General features: G+C 39.9%; 1 protein-coding gene across 7 annotated transcripts in view; it reads left to right on the forward strand.

Moving 5' to 3' along the window:
* The window catches only part of WDFY3 (WD repeat and FYVE domain containing 3), a 173662-nt gene that overhangs the window by 60712 nt on the left and 96597 nt on the right, over positions 1-16353 (forward strand). For all 7 annotated transcript variants that reach the window (XM_061350991.1, XM_061350994.1, XM_061350992.1 and 4 more), the window contains 4 exons: positions 2845-2968; positions 11062-11171; positions 12142-12303; positions 14210-14402. In XM_061350991.1, the coding sequence (XP_061206975.1) occupies positions 2845-2968; positions 11062-11171; positions 12142-12303; positions 14210-14402 (589 nt within the window). The remainder of the gene's footprint in view (positions 1-2844; positions 2969-11061; positions 11172-12141; positions 12304-14209; positions 14403-16353) is intronic.

Genomic DNA, 16353 nt, shown 5'->3' on the forward strand with positions numbered 1-16353 from the left:
CAGGCAGGATTTCCCCTTAGTGAAGCCATGCTGGCTGTCACCAAGCACCTTGTTGTTTTTCATGTGCCTTAGCATGCCTGCCAGGAGAATCTGCTCCAAGATTTTGCCAGGCACAGAGGTGAGACTGACTGGTCTGTAATTCCCTGGGTCATCCATTTTCCCCTTCTTGAAAATGGGAGTTATATTTCCCTTTTTCCAGGGAAAAACCATGTATGAGTCTTGGTGTCATACCTCATCCTGTCCCCACCTGCCCCCTTCAGAGGTATCTGAAGTCCTGTGTAATATGCAGTTCCATTTTCCTGGTATTTTGAGGATTATTAATGAGTTTATCCAGAGGAGGTAAAGCATTCTTAATTTTTGTTTATAGATGCAGCATGTCTCAAACATGCTGTCTTTTACACTGTCTTGCTAGTTCTGTAACAAATGGACTTTACAAACCATTTCTGTTTCCTCATTGTTCAGGAAGGCTTATGAAATGGTGAATCACATAGTAATGAAAAGCTAAATTGGTGCATAATTAACAAAAGATTTGTCCTCTGGAAGAGTACTCAAAAGTCTCCTTTCAGAATTCAGTGCATTCACTTAAGCATTACTCTACCAGAGTGACAGTAACACTTTTGCAGTATATAAAGAAAGTGGAAGGAATGATAAAAAGGCTGGTTTCAAATAAGAGGTGCTTTGTTTGCATTTTCTTGAAAGAGCCATGCTGTTTTCCTTATTAAAAAGGTGATTTACTGATAAAATGTTTCATACCCTATTCCTGATTTTTACTACTGCCTTTAGTCAAAAGAGTATATAAATATCCAATGTAGGTGATTGTTCTACATAGTGAAAACTTGTTTATGGGACAATGAATTAAAATCCAGTTCACCCAGTCAATCTTTTACTGTAAATTTGACCTCTGTGCATTTTGTGGGGTCTGCTGACAACTCTAGGCAAACTCCGGACAGGTAGTAGGGCTATCAGTTTTTCCTCTTCCCTTGGTCTGAGTGAAAGAGCTTTAAGCAGTTAATGATGACAAGATGCTCTGCCAGTGTGTTCTACTGTAGATAACCTTGCTTAGGTTATACCAGTGAATATGCAAGCCTTGGGGTGATTTTCCCTTCTTAAAGCTTTGTGGAAGTTAGAGGTTCTCGAATGAACTGGGAGCCAACATAGACAATTGCAAAAGGAAGTCTTGTGAAAGGTTTAGGGAAGTTTGGATTGTCTGTACTGGGAATCTTGTGTACTTTAATCCAAATGAGGGATGGTTTTGTCAGTCTGTTGAGAACAGTTGTCTACATTTAATGTCTGGGCATCTGTTTGCTTTCTTTAATGGTAGTTAAAATTTCCTGTATTAGAAATGCTTATGCTTTTGGTGAAAAATATTTTAATTGTGTGGAAACTGAGTGTTCAATTTCACTGTTGTATTTCTGGCTCTGTTTCATCGTGACTTTGCAATGCGAGTTCGTATGAAGAATATTTTTGGCTGTTGTGTAAACTGCCAGAGCAACTGATACTAAGGGGAGTAAGAAGTCAGACTTAGACAAAGGTTATACTGTCTTGCAGCTTTTAAATTTTCTTCAGTAACTTTGGGATTTCAAGGTAAGGTGTTTCTGCATCCTTGTTGGCTGTGACATTGTGGATTTCACTGGATGTCCCTAGACTTAAGAGTGACCTCAGTCAAGTATGTTGGCAGCTCAGCCTTAATAGTATAACTGAGTCACCCAGGGAAAGGAGATGAGGATGAAGCAACTCGTGAGTCCAAATCAGTTGTACGGCTGTAGGTTGCATCCTCTTTCTGAGCAGCAAATATAACTAATGAAACTAAAGTTTCATTAGAAAATCTTTTAAGCTTCCTGGCTCATTTCATGACTCCTGCAGGTCATGAGAGTAGCCATGAGGGGAGAATTGTAAAATAGCAGGGAGGTATTGAGACTGTTCACGTGTTTAGCAAGCTAGTCTGCTCAGGTTCTGGTATCACAAGTGGTGATACCAGTTTCATATTGCAGACTTTGATAGTCAATACTGTGGGTTTACTGTGACCATTTTAGCGAAAGGTTTACGTCAGAACTGTGGATAGAGACTCCTCTTTGTGAGCAGTCTTGAAGGAAAAGCAAGTTAGCTGGAAAACTAGCTAATCCATTTTGAGCTAATGTTGTGTTCTATAGCTTAGTGCAGTACCACAGAATTAAAGCCTTTCTCCCAGTTAAATGTTATTCAAATAAATGATTTACTAACCAAATTAATGCTAAATTACTATAATCAAATGGCGATTTATTAAAAAAAAAAAAAACAAAAACAAAAATCTCTAGTTACTACTGCTGTTATGTTCAGGAGGATTTCAAGAGGAGAGTAAGAGAGTGCCAGCAGCATGGCATTGTCAGCTTATCATGGGAAGATGGTAACAAGGCAATTGTACTTCGTAGCTCCTTCTAGAAGATTTTACACATATTTTTACATGCATTTACATGTGTGTACACGCAGTTCACCCCTGTGGGATGTTTAGGTCCAGCCAGATAGTAAAGAAGTTGCTGTCAAAACAAAACTCCTGTTGGAGCATTGGCTCTGGTATTTAGTTTTTACCCCATTACATGCAATCTCAGTGGTCTTGGCCTTTGTGGAAAACTTGTGATTCCCTTTTATTCATCAGATCTTATCTTCCTGAATATGTTAATGCCAACTACGAATATGCCTTAGAGCATGCACTGTGAAAACCAGTACAGTGATGAATACTTCAGTGGGAAAACAAAAACCATAGTAATACTCCTTCAAGGAGTATTGCTTCCTCCAAGGAAGGTGGTAGTTCATAGTGATCCTTGTAAACTGAATGACTTTGTGATACATCCATTTTTCTCATTTTAGGTGTTTGGAAACGCTCCTCCAAGTACAATGACAGAAAAATTTTCTGACCTCCTGCAGTTTACTACTCAAGTATCACGATTGATGGTGACTGAAATTCGACGGAGAGCATCGAATAAGTCCACAGGTATTGTATGTTTACATGTTTGGGCTAATGTTTGGGCACAAGTTTGGGCTTTGTGAGGTGTACATTTCAGATCAGTCAGAAGGATATAATGAGATTCCGTCCACAGCAACTGTGCAGGCTCAGAAATTTAAGTTTTAGCACTGAAAATGTTTTGTCTACTGTTCTTTGGGATGAGAGAGAGAGAAGGAGGAAGAGGCTAGAGATTTTTTTTCTTGGGTTACAGAGAAAGCTGAGTTCCGCAAACTTGACAACACATGAAAAAGAGAGGCATGAGCTAAGTTGCATCACTACTGGTAGAAGGAGACCAAGGGCATGCATGTGGACAACTGCTGTATCTTGCCTGAGGTGCCTGTTGGTGGTGTGTTTTGTCCCTCGGATAAGTTAACATTTCAAAACCATGTGTTTTGAATTAACTGCTGGCCTGAAAGCTAATAAGATGTAAAATACACTGAGTATCACGTTAGGACCAACACTGCCAGCCTTATGAAAATGTTAGAGGACCCCCCTTCTATTTATTTAAAGTGTCAGAGTAAGATTTGATTCTGTTGAACCCTGTGTATTGGGACCATGAATGTGTATACCTGCCGATGTACTGGGATCTGCATAACTGAGAACAGTGTGTCAAGAAGACATGTTTCATTAGCTTTCCTCTTCAGTTTCCTCTTTTAAGAGGAGTGCTTCCAAGAAGTATCAAGTTTTTGTCTGTTAGATAATTTTAAGATCTGTGCTGGTTTCTCAGTTTGCAATTGCTGAAAATAAGGAAATAGTGGGCTGGAAAAGGCTGTGCAAATTAGTACACATGAAGTCAGAAGTCACAAACTGTGCCAATTACAATTTCTTTCCATTTAAGTAGAGTGACTAACAGCGAAACATTCCAGATGGCTAAACAGATATCGTAGACAAAACCTGTTCTCTATGGGTAAACAGGCACAAAAAGGCTTTTATTTGGGTATTTAGGGGAAATAAATGTCCAAGAGCCATGCTGGCGGAATGGTGGTGTTAGTTTGACCTTTTTTTCTGGAGAACATCTGTTGTGCCTGCTAGTCATTTGGATTCTGCTATAAATGGCTGTTTTTTACTTAAGCCATACCTCTGCTTGTTGCTTCAAGATAAGCCAGTTGTCATCCTTGGCACCTCACAAATCAGAGGTAATTTTGTTACTGGTTTTGGAGGGTTTTCTTGTTTTCTACCACACTTGGGAATTTAACCACAATGACTTAAAAGAGAGTTTGGTACTCTTCTAAGCTTTAACGTTCTGTTGGTTTTGTTAAAATGGAAGGCAGATATTTTTTCTGTGTTATGAAGTTTACTATTACTTTGGTCATTAAACCCTTTCCAGATCTTGGATAAGAAGGCCTGAAAGGTCTGTGTTCTGCAATTGCATTGTGACTTGATGGGGCTGTGGTGTTGCAGTTTGTTTTCCAGGAATGAGCAATTAACAAGCTGTTAAAACTCATAGTTTGCAGACTTCTGTCTTAAACTGTTTAGAGGTAGATAGACATTTCCTGCAAAACTGAAAAAAATAATAGAAATTATTAGCTTCTTAGAACACACTGAATGTTAAAGACATAACATTGTGACTATGGATTGTGAAGGTTTTGCATTTTTTTAAACTTCTGTCCTTTTTGTGTACCAAACAAAAAGATACATCATATCTTAATAGCTGTTAACAGGTAATTATATCTCCCAGCATGTTTTTAAAAGTGAAAAATTTCTTTAACAACTGTATGTAGGAAATGGCTCTGGTAATATCCAAGTACAAATTCCTGATGTTGTGGAGTGGTTGGTTTAAGTCAACAAAATTGCTGGGCTTCTTTGAGAGAGAACCTTTCCATAGAAACAAAATCTAAAGTCAACTTTAGATACTTAAGGGAAGAAATTTTACAAGAATTTGCTTCCTACCTATAAAGAGATAAATGTGTTGGCAGTATTTTTCAGGTGGAAATGTGGTAGGATTAAATCTTGCTTGTTGGTGTGTTGGGGTTTTTTTGGTGGGGTGTTTTGCTTTTCTTTCCCTCCTCCCCATCTCATAGTGGAGCACAGGGCAATTGTTTTCATCAGGCTTTTGAATATTTATGCTAGTAGCTATGTGAGTAGTATCTGCATTGTGGAGGCAAATTTCAGTTATTCTTGGCAGACTGTAGTAGTTTTCTGAGAGTCATGTTTTGTGATTCAGTAGTAACTGCGCCAGCACCCTATCTGAAGTAGTTTCTGAAGACTGCATTGTAGTTACATGATCAACTAGTTTTAACTGTGTTATTTCTCTAGTACGCATGTAACCTTGGAGTAGGAAAACCAAAGTGGTTCAAATAGAGTTAAATTTTCATGTCTAGGTCTTTGCTGCACAGCAGCAATAACCCTATCTATGAGGATTAGTGCGTGCTTTCCCTTGCCCTGAGGTGTCTAGTCCATTTTAGAAGATTGTGAGGCCATGGCTGAAATAGCACTATATACTTGAGATCTTTAGCTGCCAAATTTCCTACAATAAATCTAATTCTGTATCTGAGTCAATCCAGAAGTTGTGGTAGTATATGCTAAAATATATGTTCAAGTGTCCGTTTCCAGTGTAGTCTCAGTTCTGAAACGAACCTTTCTTTTGGGAGAAAGTACATCTGGCTCAGGGCTGAAAAAATATAATTTCTCAAAAACGGGATGAGGACAGCTGGAATCTTGGTAGAATAAACGTGGCTACTAATGGCTGCTTTGCCTACTGATGCTGGAGGAGAAACAACACTAATTTAATGTATTTTTTCGAAAGACACACCCTGCATGCAACTGGATCTTCTGTGATCTTGCAAATATTTCAACAGCATGTCCTAGAGTGTTTGGCACATCATCATAATTTAGACCCAATGTAAATACAAGCATACAAAAGTGAAGGTTGATTCAGCCACTCCCTCCTGTATGGACAGCAGGACTTGTGTGTCAGTTCAAGCCGGGCTGATGGACGGAGTGTGGTCCCCAAAGTCCTCTGTGTGCAAGTAGGTGAGAGAGCTGCTCTCTCCATAACACACGTGCCGTCAGCTGAATAGCCTGGGACCTTTTGGGTTATCATTTCAGTGAGTACCTGTACCTGGTACATGAGAAATCCCAACTACTGAATAGTTTCACATTGCAAACTTAAAGTGCAAGCTGTCCCCCCCAGATCAGACCATGAACGTGTGTAACTGAGTGGTTGGTGGCTTCCCAACTGCAATGACTAACAAACAGAAAACAAGAAACAAGGCTGAGTACAGAGTACACCTTTCTCTTTCACTCTTAACGGCTTATCATGTTGCAGCAATGTGCAAACCTGTGATTTGGTACCTTGTAGTGCTTGTTCCATGTTTACTAATATTGTTTTCTAACTCAGTCGTATGTTGTCTTCATCTTGGGCACACCAAATGACACAGCTCCCATTGTTTAATGCATTAGGATATATAAACATTTGATACCACAGGGAGGTTCAGAATGATTCCCTTACTGATGGGCAACCTGGAAGGTCCTTCCCCAGTCAAAATATGATAAGTGGTGAAATCTGAATCTGTGAAAACTGTACAGAAGGGTAGAAAGTTGAAGAGTGAGAAAGCAAAATGATTCATCACAGGATTTTAACTTCCTGTCAAGGTTAATTTCAAAAGTTTGGGTGGTTGTGTGTTTTGTCTTGCTTAATTGATTTCAGTCAACACTTGTTCTATATTTGCAACATTCTCTGTATGCATTTGTCTCTGTATTTACTATTTAATGCTAAATTTATTTTACCATACCTCTAGACACATTCAGCTAATCCCTTCTACTTCCAGAAACAACATTTTCAGTTACTGTTTATAACCTCTGAATGTTGTGGGGTTGGTTGGTTGTTCCTCTCCTCCTCTTTCCCCTCCAGTTTCACTGATTTACTCGAACTGTTTTACCAGCAAAAATGCTTTTAACCTCTTCAGGCATTTCTCTAACAGATCTGCTGAAAGACTATCATTCTGTCATCTTCAGACCACTTGAGACCAGATTGATAAGCTTTGTCATAATAGGTAACCAGAAAACCACATCAGTGGTTTGTATTTGGCCTCTAACAATACCTAACTTTGTTCTTTTTAAAATTCCTTTGATCTGCGAACTCTGCCTTTACTGTTCATTTTTATTGCAGTTTACCTCTGTCACATCGGCAGAACTAATTTTATGTTTGCTTTAAATACAGAAGACTTAGTCTTATTTGTTGAAGTGCATCTCACAGTTTGGGTAAGTTACAGATGGTAGTTAAAGGGAGCTTCTTATCTTCTACTAGTAAGTGGGCTCCTCCCACAGTGAAGTCTGAAATTTTCCTGATGGTGTTACTTGTAGTGTCTTCTTGTCTTCTTCTCTGAAGAGCTGAAGATCTTTCTTGGAAAATAAGTGGATTTAGGGACGTCTTTCAGACCTATTTGGTATGTCAGTTAACTTTTCTTCTGTTAAGAAGAGAGTATATTGGAAACTATATCACATGCTGTGCCTATACTCCTTGTGGGTTTTTTTCATTCTATATTCTTTTTCCTGCCCTGTGTGTGACTTTGCTTTACAAGGTGATTCTGTTTTTAATTTGCTGAAATGGCTCTGAAAGGGAAGCAGTATCCTATCAGCTACTTATCAGGAGTCAGTTGTGATCAATAGCTGCTATATCTTATTACTTTTGGTTAACCTTCAATTTCTTTTTGATGCTTTTTACCAGATCTCTCAAGGCAAGTGCAGGACAATATACTTCCTTTCCAAGAGATCCTAGAAAGCCTATTCTTTTATTGGCTTGGTTAGTGAGGCTAAATGCTAGCACAGTTGAGGTGTTTATCTTTGGCTGAGCAGCAGTGTATTTCTGCACAGTGCAAAGGCACCAGCCACTTGATATCCATGGCTTATGACAACAGCACAGCACTGTTCCTGATGATTGGAAGAAAGACTTTTTGCCATCCCATTTTTATTTGGGTTGATACTTCTCTTTTACTATCTAGGCAGTAGGAATTATCTGTATTCTTTAACTAGTTATCTGACTGTGTTTCCAGGTATTCCCTGTGAGGAGTAGTGGAGACTTTTTGAAGGCTTGATTAGAGAACGGGTCCCTGACATCAGCTTGCTCCCCACTGTCCCCTGACACACTCACTCATACCTCCCACTCTCCCCCATCCCCTTTGGCATATTCACAGGTATTTTTTCCCTAATATTCCAATCTGGTATAAGAATAAGCTGTACAAAAGTCTCATGACATTATTATATGCCGTTTATGATACTAGAACATCTAACTGAAAGCATCATGTACTGGATTTGTCCTTAGTGCTGTTGCTATAAGCAATGATGTTGCTTTTAATGCGATGATGCTTTTTGTAGCGATCTGAGTGGGTCTAATCCCATTGCTTTCCATCTGCTGCTTTTCTGAAGTCCAGGGTGGAAAGCATTCGTGTCATATCTTATGAATGAAATGAATTCTGGTGCTTTATTCTCCTAAGCCTCTATCCTGTGTATACTGAATCCATGCTGAAAAAATCTGTGCTATTAACCATGTGACCACATAATTGTGGTTATACTTAATGCATATGTGCTTGCACAGTTGTAAAAATACATGTGCTTACTTATTATTTTATAGGTTTTTCTGTGTTCTTTTGCCGTTTTATGTTAGCTAGCATATCTGAATCCTAGATTTAGCGGTTTGTCCTGGAGAAGTTGAATGACTATAGATATCTATGTGGGGCACATAAGTATATTACAAAAGACAACTTGAGCACAGGGAAAAGGTGCAAGAAGTAAATGAAGACTAGTGCTGATGATAGAAATTAATCTTAAATGATAGTGTGATCAAACTTGCTCAGAGCAACTGACAAGAGAACTTTTTCCTGCACTTAAAATGCTGTGTTTAGGTAGTGCTTAATTAAGACTGACAGATTTGAAACTGCTATTTATAGTGTTCAACTGCTATGCCATTGAGGATGCCAGCAGCATAACAACCTTGTAAGAAGCATAGATTTGCTTAACCCCTGAGCCTAGCTTTCAAAGATGACATAAAAGAGACCAGGTAGCTTTTGGAGGCTGTGCACACCGTGTTTGGTACCAGCCCTACCTGCTTACAGTCAGAGGCTAATTGCCCAGCTCTGGTTGTGGTCAGGATAGAAAGAGGATGGGCCTATGAAATAGCACCTAATGCTGGGCTGGTAGGGCGCTGTCGTCGTAGAAGCAGCATGTGCTTTAGACACACTTGACAGAGTTTAGGAAAGTGGCTTTTGCCAGGAATTCTGTCATTTTGCTTATGTCTCTAGTGTAGGAACTATGGCTGTGGCAATGGCTGTTGTGCTTCTGGAGTTGGTCTACTCATACGCCCAACCATCTGGCTAATGTTTTGTGCTGATGGTTTTGGAAAACAGAGTGCCCATCAGGTACTTCAGGTCAGTGTGCTGGGAAGTTGCTGTATGTCTGCATTTGTGTGAGTTTAAAAAAATTGCTTTACCTTTCACCTTAGTGTTTCTGGCTTTCTTTTGTCTCAGTCAGTCTCATGCATGGATTTGATAGGTGCCTCTCCTTACTTTAGCACCAGAACTGGAAAAGCCAGTGGTTTGTACAAGAACCAGTTATGGGGTACATGTCAACGGTACGCTGGGCTGCATCAGAAGGAACAGGTTGAGGGAGACGATTTTGCCTTTCTACTTTGCTCTCATGAGACCCCACTTGCAGTACTGTGTGCAGTTCTGGGGCCCTCAACAGAAGAGGGGCATGGACCTGCTCGGGCAAGTCCGGAGGAGGCCATGAAGATGGTCAGAGGCTGCAGCACCTCTCCTGTGAAAACAGGCTGAGAGTTGGGGTTGTTCAGTCTGTAGAAGAGAAGGCTCAGGGAAGACCTTACAACAGCCTTCCAGTCAATCTGGTCTAGTGGAAGGGGGGTTGGAACTGGTCTTCAAGGTCCCTTCCAACCCAAACCATTGTGTCATTCTACAATTCTATGATAATTATCTACTTTGTAGGTTTACTAGTCCAGCTCAGATTACAGTCTGGTGCTCCAGAAAATTATCTTTTCAGTGTAGCCAATGCTAAAAGTTTGGTAAGTACTTTGCCATATGAAATGTGTTTTAACTGTCTTATTTCTCTAGTATGCTAACTGTAGAATAAAATCCTTTACAGGTATGTCCTGGGGTATCTTGACAGCAGATGAAGCAAACAAAGACAGATTAAAATTGGACTTTTTTATTCAGTTATTGATTTATTCTTCTGTTAGTAATTCTTTTGTAATTAATTTTTTAAGCAATGTTATGCATGGTTTTCCTGTCCTAGTTGACACTAAAAGCACTGAAGATGATTGGTATGCAGTTACTAATGAAAAATAATTTTGGATTTCTCCTAAGGGTAATGGACAATCATCCTGATTGGCATTATAGACTTTTAACGTAGTGTGTATTCAGACTGCAGTGAAATAGGATTTCATTTTCTGTCGATTTATTTATTAAGGCTGATAACTATTCAGCCTAGTAAACAAGTTATCTTCAACTCTGGCTGTCAGGGAATGGTGTCTGATTCCTGAAGTGGTCTTCAGATCATTAGAAGCATCCGTAAGTTGTTAGTGTTTTCATTTAAAAAAAAAAAAAAAAGAAGGATGGAAATGTAATTTCTGATCTTGGTCTTAATTTTACTTTTTGTTACTGTGTTTTATTCCTTTTGTCTTTCTGCACCTTTCCTTCCATACAATCTTTTCCTATTATCCTCCATATTGTTGTTTCAGTACAGTGCTTTTTTTCAGGAATAGAATACCAGCCTTTCCCACTGAGACCACTAACTGGTGGTGACTTCATGTCTGATAAAGAGTATGTTGTATTTCATAAAGCCAAAATACTCAAACAGAAGTTGCTGCATGTTATGGAAATCTGTCTGCTTATTTGAAAGATGATACATGACCTAAAGATGTACTTTTTACAGCCCTGCTAATTTCACAGCCAAGTGTATGTGTAAGACTAGAATGTGTGTCTGGAGAGTGTAGGCCTAAGCCTAGTCCTTTTTTCAAATAGTGCTTCAGAGGTGAATTCACGCTCAGTGCTCAGGGTATGAGAGGACGCGTTCCTTTCTGCAGACCATCAGACTGAATTTTTATTGCATGTTTTTAACCCCACTTGCAGAGGCTGCAAGTCGTGCCATAGTCCAGTTTCTGGAGGTCAATCAAAGTGAAGAAGCAAGTAGGGGTTGGATGCTGCTCACTACAATCAATTTACTAGCTTCATCAGGACAGGTAAGTCTCAAACAGCAAGGCTAAATAGTTGTGGGATGGGAGAGACCAAAGCAATAAAATAAGGAACTGCATGAACAGTCACTAAAAGATATAACTCTATTCTGGTTTCTATGTTAAGATCCTTTTTTCTGTTCTATTGCCACAGAACTCTAGCTGCTTGTGGTTTCAGTTCTTTTGAATTTTACACTTAACTTCTATTGTTCACTGAAGGCTTCTCTTGCATGCTGCTGTTTAGTGCCCCATGAGATGCAGGTAAAATACAGCCTCTAAATCACTTGGACTTCGAACTCGGGCTCCCCTTTCAAGGAGGGCAAGAGCAGTGATGAGTGATTAATGCACAGAATGAATCTTTACTGCCTCTGCTTTTGGTGCTGCTCTCTGATGGAGAGCACATCTCTGGCAATGTACTGGACAGCTGCGTGGTTTGTTCTTTCTGCTCTAATCTGCCTTTATAATTCAGCCCAATCATCTTATCTGTGTTTAGTGTGTCACCAGCCTCCACCCCAATTTGTCTTCTCTTCCCACTGATGCTTTCATACTTTCTACTGCCTTGCTCCTTATGCCTGCTTATACCTTCTTGCCAAGTGAGAGCGTAAATTGAATAGTTGTCCTCCCACTCCCATTTCTACTGCTATGAAGAATGGATAGCTAATGAGGGCTTGGCTGAAGGTCTTATAATTAACTTGTAAGCTTCTGTTGGCAGAGACTGTCAGTTTTTGTTTCTGTCTTGTGCAGTGACTGCTCTGAACTGGGTGCCTTTGTCATGTAAATAAATTATGATCCTATTTTTAAGGTCCTCTTCAGGTAGGCATTCAAGAATAGATGGTGAATCTGTACTGCCATGTGGACACCTCACCAAAGGTGTGAGAATGCAAAACCAGCATTTGAATCAACTGCCTTATGGGAGTGTGACTTTTTGAATATAGTAATATGTTGAACTGTGTTTTTCCTCTGTTTTCTTTTTCCCCAGAAAACTGTGGACTGCATGACTACAATGTCAGTGCCTTCCACGCTTGTGAAATGTCTGTATCTGTTTTTTGACCTTCCGCATGTGCCTGAGGTAGTTGGAGGAGCACAGAATGAACTACCTCTCGCAGAGCGCCGAGCGCTACTTCAGAAAGTCTTTGTACAGGTAAGAAAGGTAAAACAGGTCAAAGAATTTGCTTGAGGAATGGAAATGCTTCACATGAGAAAACTTTTCACTTGAACCAGTTTTTGCTCTTTGATTCTTCACAAAATGATGGCTTAAAGTAAGATGTACTTTCCTGCAAGCACAATTGGAGGTTAAATTTTCAATCCCCCTGTGGTTTCTGTCCTTGGCAAATATTTCCTCCACAAAAATGCATGCAGCTTTTCCACTCAACTGCTTAAAAGGATAAACATGTTGACTATTACTCTTTGTAATCTAACTGGTCCTTGCCTTTATGTCTTGGGCCATTGCTGATTGAAATGGACATAGTAAAATAATCAGTATTGGTAATAACCTATTAATTAATTTAACATACACTAATTTCCCTTTAATTATGAAAATGAACCATGAATATGGAAGCAAAGAATTTAAATATGGGAACCATCTGAGCTTGCACTGTTACAATTGTCCCTATATCTAGGGATATATATATATCCCTATATATAGGGATTGTCCCTATATCGAGTCCAGGGACTTGATATGACCCGCTCCTGCTTTCTGAAATTTCAGCCAGAGATCTTGCAAGGAAATTCCCATATGTTCTTCTGAGTTTTTGGAAGAAGCTGGCAGTTATTATTAGAACGGGGTCAGTGGTCATACTGCCAGCTTCCACATGCAGATTGGATGCATCCCTATGTGAGGCATCCCTGCCCATGGGAGGGGGGTTGGAACTATATGATCTTAAGGTCCTTTCCAGCCCAGACCATTCTGTGATTCTGTGATTGTAGTCATATTTGCAAAAGTAAAGAGGTCTATCAGTAGTCACATCCTTCAGGGATTTGAAGGCAGTGCCAGTATTTGCAAGAATAATATTTGAGAGGCACTTTGGTACCTGCACTGTAGAAGTAAAGGTGAGCCTTATTCCCACAATTAAGCCAGTGCCTGCCTAGTAACAGTGTATGAGAACATATGCGTTTGCCTCTTGTTTTTGTCTTAGTACTACAGGCTGTCTTCCAAAGCAGAAAGCACAATGTACTGTGAGCTGTCTTTCAGAAATTGCTGTGTTGTGTTTCAGTCAGCAGAGTTAATAAATGATCAATGTTATCACATAGGGACCCCTATGCTACCACTTAGCTCTTTTCTGTACCTCTTTAAGGCTTGTAGTGTGGTGATCTATGATGAGCTGGCTGGAATAGGTGAGGTTTCAGATAGCTTCTAAACATCCTCCTCTGGACACAGGCAGCCTTGCAAAGTCTTCCTCCAGTTTTCTGAGAGAGAGTCTCAGCTTTTCATGCACAAGACACAAAATGGACATCAGATGTCCTCAAAACATGCAGAAAGGGAGTGCAGCTGGTTGTGTTTTGTTTTGTTTATGGTAAACTGGAAATTCAGATCCAGGTGCCACTTATCCAGGTAGGTCTACAATGTTGCTGAACCCTTTTCTGCCAGACTCTTCTAGCTGATTTTATTTGGCTGTTTTTATTTGACCAAGACATTATGAATGCTGCTCTCCAAACAACCCATCAGTAGCCTTCTTCCTGCATTAGGAAGGAATACTACAGTTTGCTTTGCAGAGCCTGTGTCCCACTGTAGACCTGTAAATTAAGTAACTGTCAGATTCTCCAAGAATGGAATAACCTGGTATCCATGCAAATATGCTGTGTCAGCCTAGAAGATTTAAATTCTGCTGCTAATCTTTTGCTAATCATCTTAAACTGAACTGGGACTTGGAATAACCATGAGTTGAATAACCTTGTCTTCAAATCAAATTATAGAAACAACACACAAAGGGAAAACAGTGTTTTGCTTCTTCTAATGTGTATGCTAAATAGAGGAATGTTTTGCCTTTTGCTAAGACTAGCAATGATCAGGGTACTAATGCTAGATGTTTAATGACTCCTCATTTCAGATCCTAGTAAAATTGTGCAGTTTTGTGTCCCCGGCGGAAGAGCTGGCTCAGAAGGATGATCTCCAGCTTCTGTTCAGTGCAATAACCTCATGGTGCCCTCCCTATAATCTGCCTTGGAGGAAGAGTGCAGGAGAAGTACTAATGACCATATCGCGTCATGGCCTTAGTGTCAATGTAGTGAAATACATTCATGGTATGTATCTGTCTTCAGTATTATTTATTGGTTGGTTTTTGGTGGTTGTTTTTTTTTTTTTCTGCTGTTCTTTCATAGTTTTCTTAGTTATGAGATAGGCATGAAAATAACAGATCAAGGGAACTTCCAGGCATTTTGTAAATATTTACATACATGTAGAATCTCAGAGCATTTCTATAGTTCCTCTCATGTTTTGGTATGGAGTTTATGATGATGAAAGGAAAGGCTTTTGATAAATTCAGTAACTGCCTGTATTGAAAAATATTCACTGGGAAGATGCATAAGTTTGGGATTTTTGCTGTGAGCATTAATTCTTAACAGGAGTTAGTTGTTTTCAGTCATGCATTTTGAATTAGCAAGAGCAGCCTCTTGTAGAGGTGCAAGGCAAGCTTGCAGTGCAGTGTTTACAGCTACTTGTCTGGTACCACTGTAGACAAGTATGTTTTTATAAAAGCATAGAGATGTCTGAGGAAGTTGCAGGAAGAGGAACTAGGTCCGTGTGTTCTGCTGACACAGGTTGAGCTGTTAGATGCCTGTGAATGCTGATGCTCTGTAGTAAATACAGGTGCATTATGCAAACTGGGAAGAGCTAATTTGGGTGTGCTGGGAGAAGATTCTCCCAGGCACCTTGCTTTTGCAGGAAGAGGCTGCATAAGACTGTTAAAACTAGCACTGATTTGCAGTGTGCTCCCTGTTATTCAGGACATCAGGGGTAGCATACCCCGATAACAGCAATACCTGTGTAATAACAGGCACTAGAAAACACTTGAGGGAGCATGGTGTATGGGTGCAGAAACACTTGAGAACTTCCAAGTGCTGACTGGTTGAACAGACAACGGGCTTCCTCCCCTGTGGTTCAGCCCAGCTTCCGCAACCCAAGCGCACTGTCTCTAGGGCCTGGCCCAGGGAGGCTCTGCTTTGCTTGGCAAAGACACATGCCTATGCCCAAAGGGCATAGCACTAGTTCTTAGTACCATCAATACTGGTGCTTCTAGGAAGCATACATATAGCCTGTCCCAGGGCCTGTGTCACAGCCAAGTGTGGAGGTTTTGGGTCACAGCTGGAAAAAGCCTGGCTGCTAGATGGGTTTCCGGCCCCTGTGTTTTCCCTGTTGGCTGACTGACTAGATCACTGACCATTCAGCCAGCCTGCGTTTCTTCTGCTGGGCCCTTGTTTTTCTCACCTTGCCATACAACTTGTAGATTATAGGTTTTGTGCATCCTGAAGGCCAAATAAAATTATCTCAAGGGGTTAATCCAGCCTGTGAGACACCAAATGATCGAAGCAATCAGAATCATTCAATTTTATCTCCTGTCTTTTTTTGAGAGAAATAGCATCCTGACTGTTTCAGGCATGGAAACTCACATACAGGGATATATCTGTAGCTGGTTACAGATTTTGGTAGCTGATATGAGTAGTACTTTATTCATCATGTATCTTTACAAGGGACTGGTTATGGTCTGCTTAGCAAGGGCAGCTGCCAAACTAGCTCATGACAAAAAATTAGTGAGAGCAAAACAAGATGAAAACCAGTGTTGAAAAGTATGTTGGCAGCCTGGGACCAACTTTGGTTACAAAATACTCATGTTGCATTTATTTAAAACTGCATAGGTGTTTAGGTATGCAGGATTTGAGGTAGGAAATTAGGTAGGATATGTTTCTATCATATTTAGGGCTTTTAGAGTATAGGAACACATAGAAAGCATTTGTAGTTTTTAAATTGGAATGAATGTTGAAGTGAACTAACATCCTTATTGTACATTATAGTGGTGTACACCTACTGGAAAAAAAAGAAACCCACAGTTTCCTCACACCATGGAAAGCAAGTAGTTACAAAGCTTCACAAAACCATTTTGACAGTTTATGAAATACGTCACCCTGCTGCTCCCACATATTTCACAGAAAAATTCAGTCTGTGTTTTTTCTTGTGCTAGCAGCATGTTTCAATTCC

The sequence above is a fragment of the Neopsephotus bourkii genome, unplaced genomic scaffold, assembly GCF_033783945.1.
Source record: "Neopsephotus bourkii isolate Nb327-2 ecotype Australia unplaced genomic scaffold, CSIRO-AGI_Nbou_v1 NB_547, whole genome shotgun sequence".
Lineage (NCBI taxonomy): Eukaryota > Metazoa > Chordata > Aves > Psittaciformes > Psittacidae > Neopsephotus > Neopsephotus bourkii.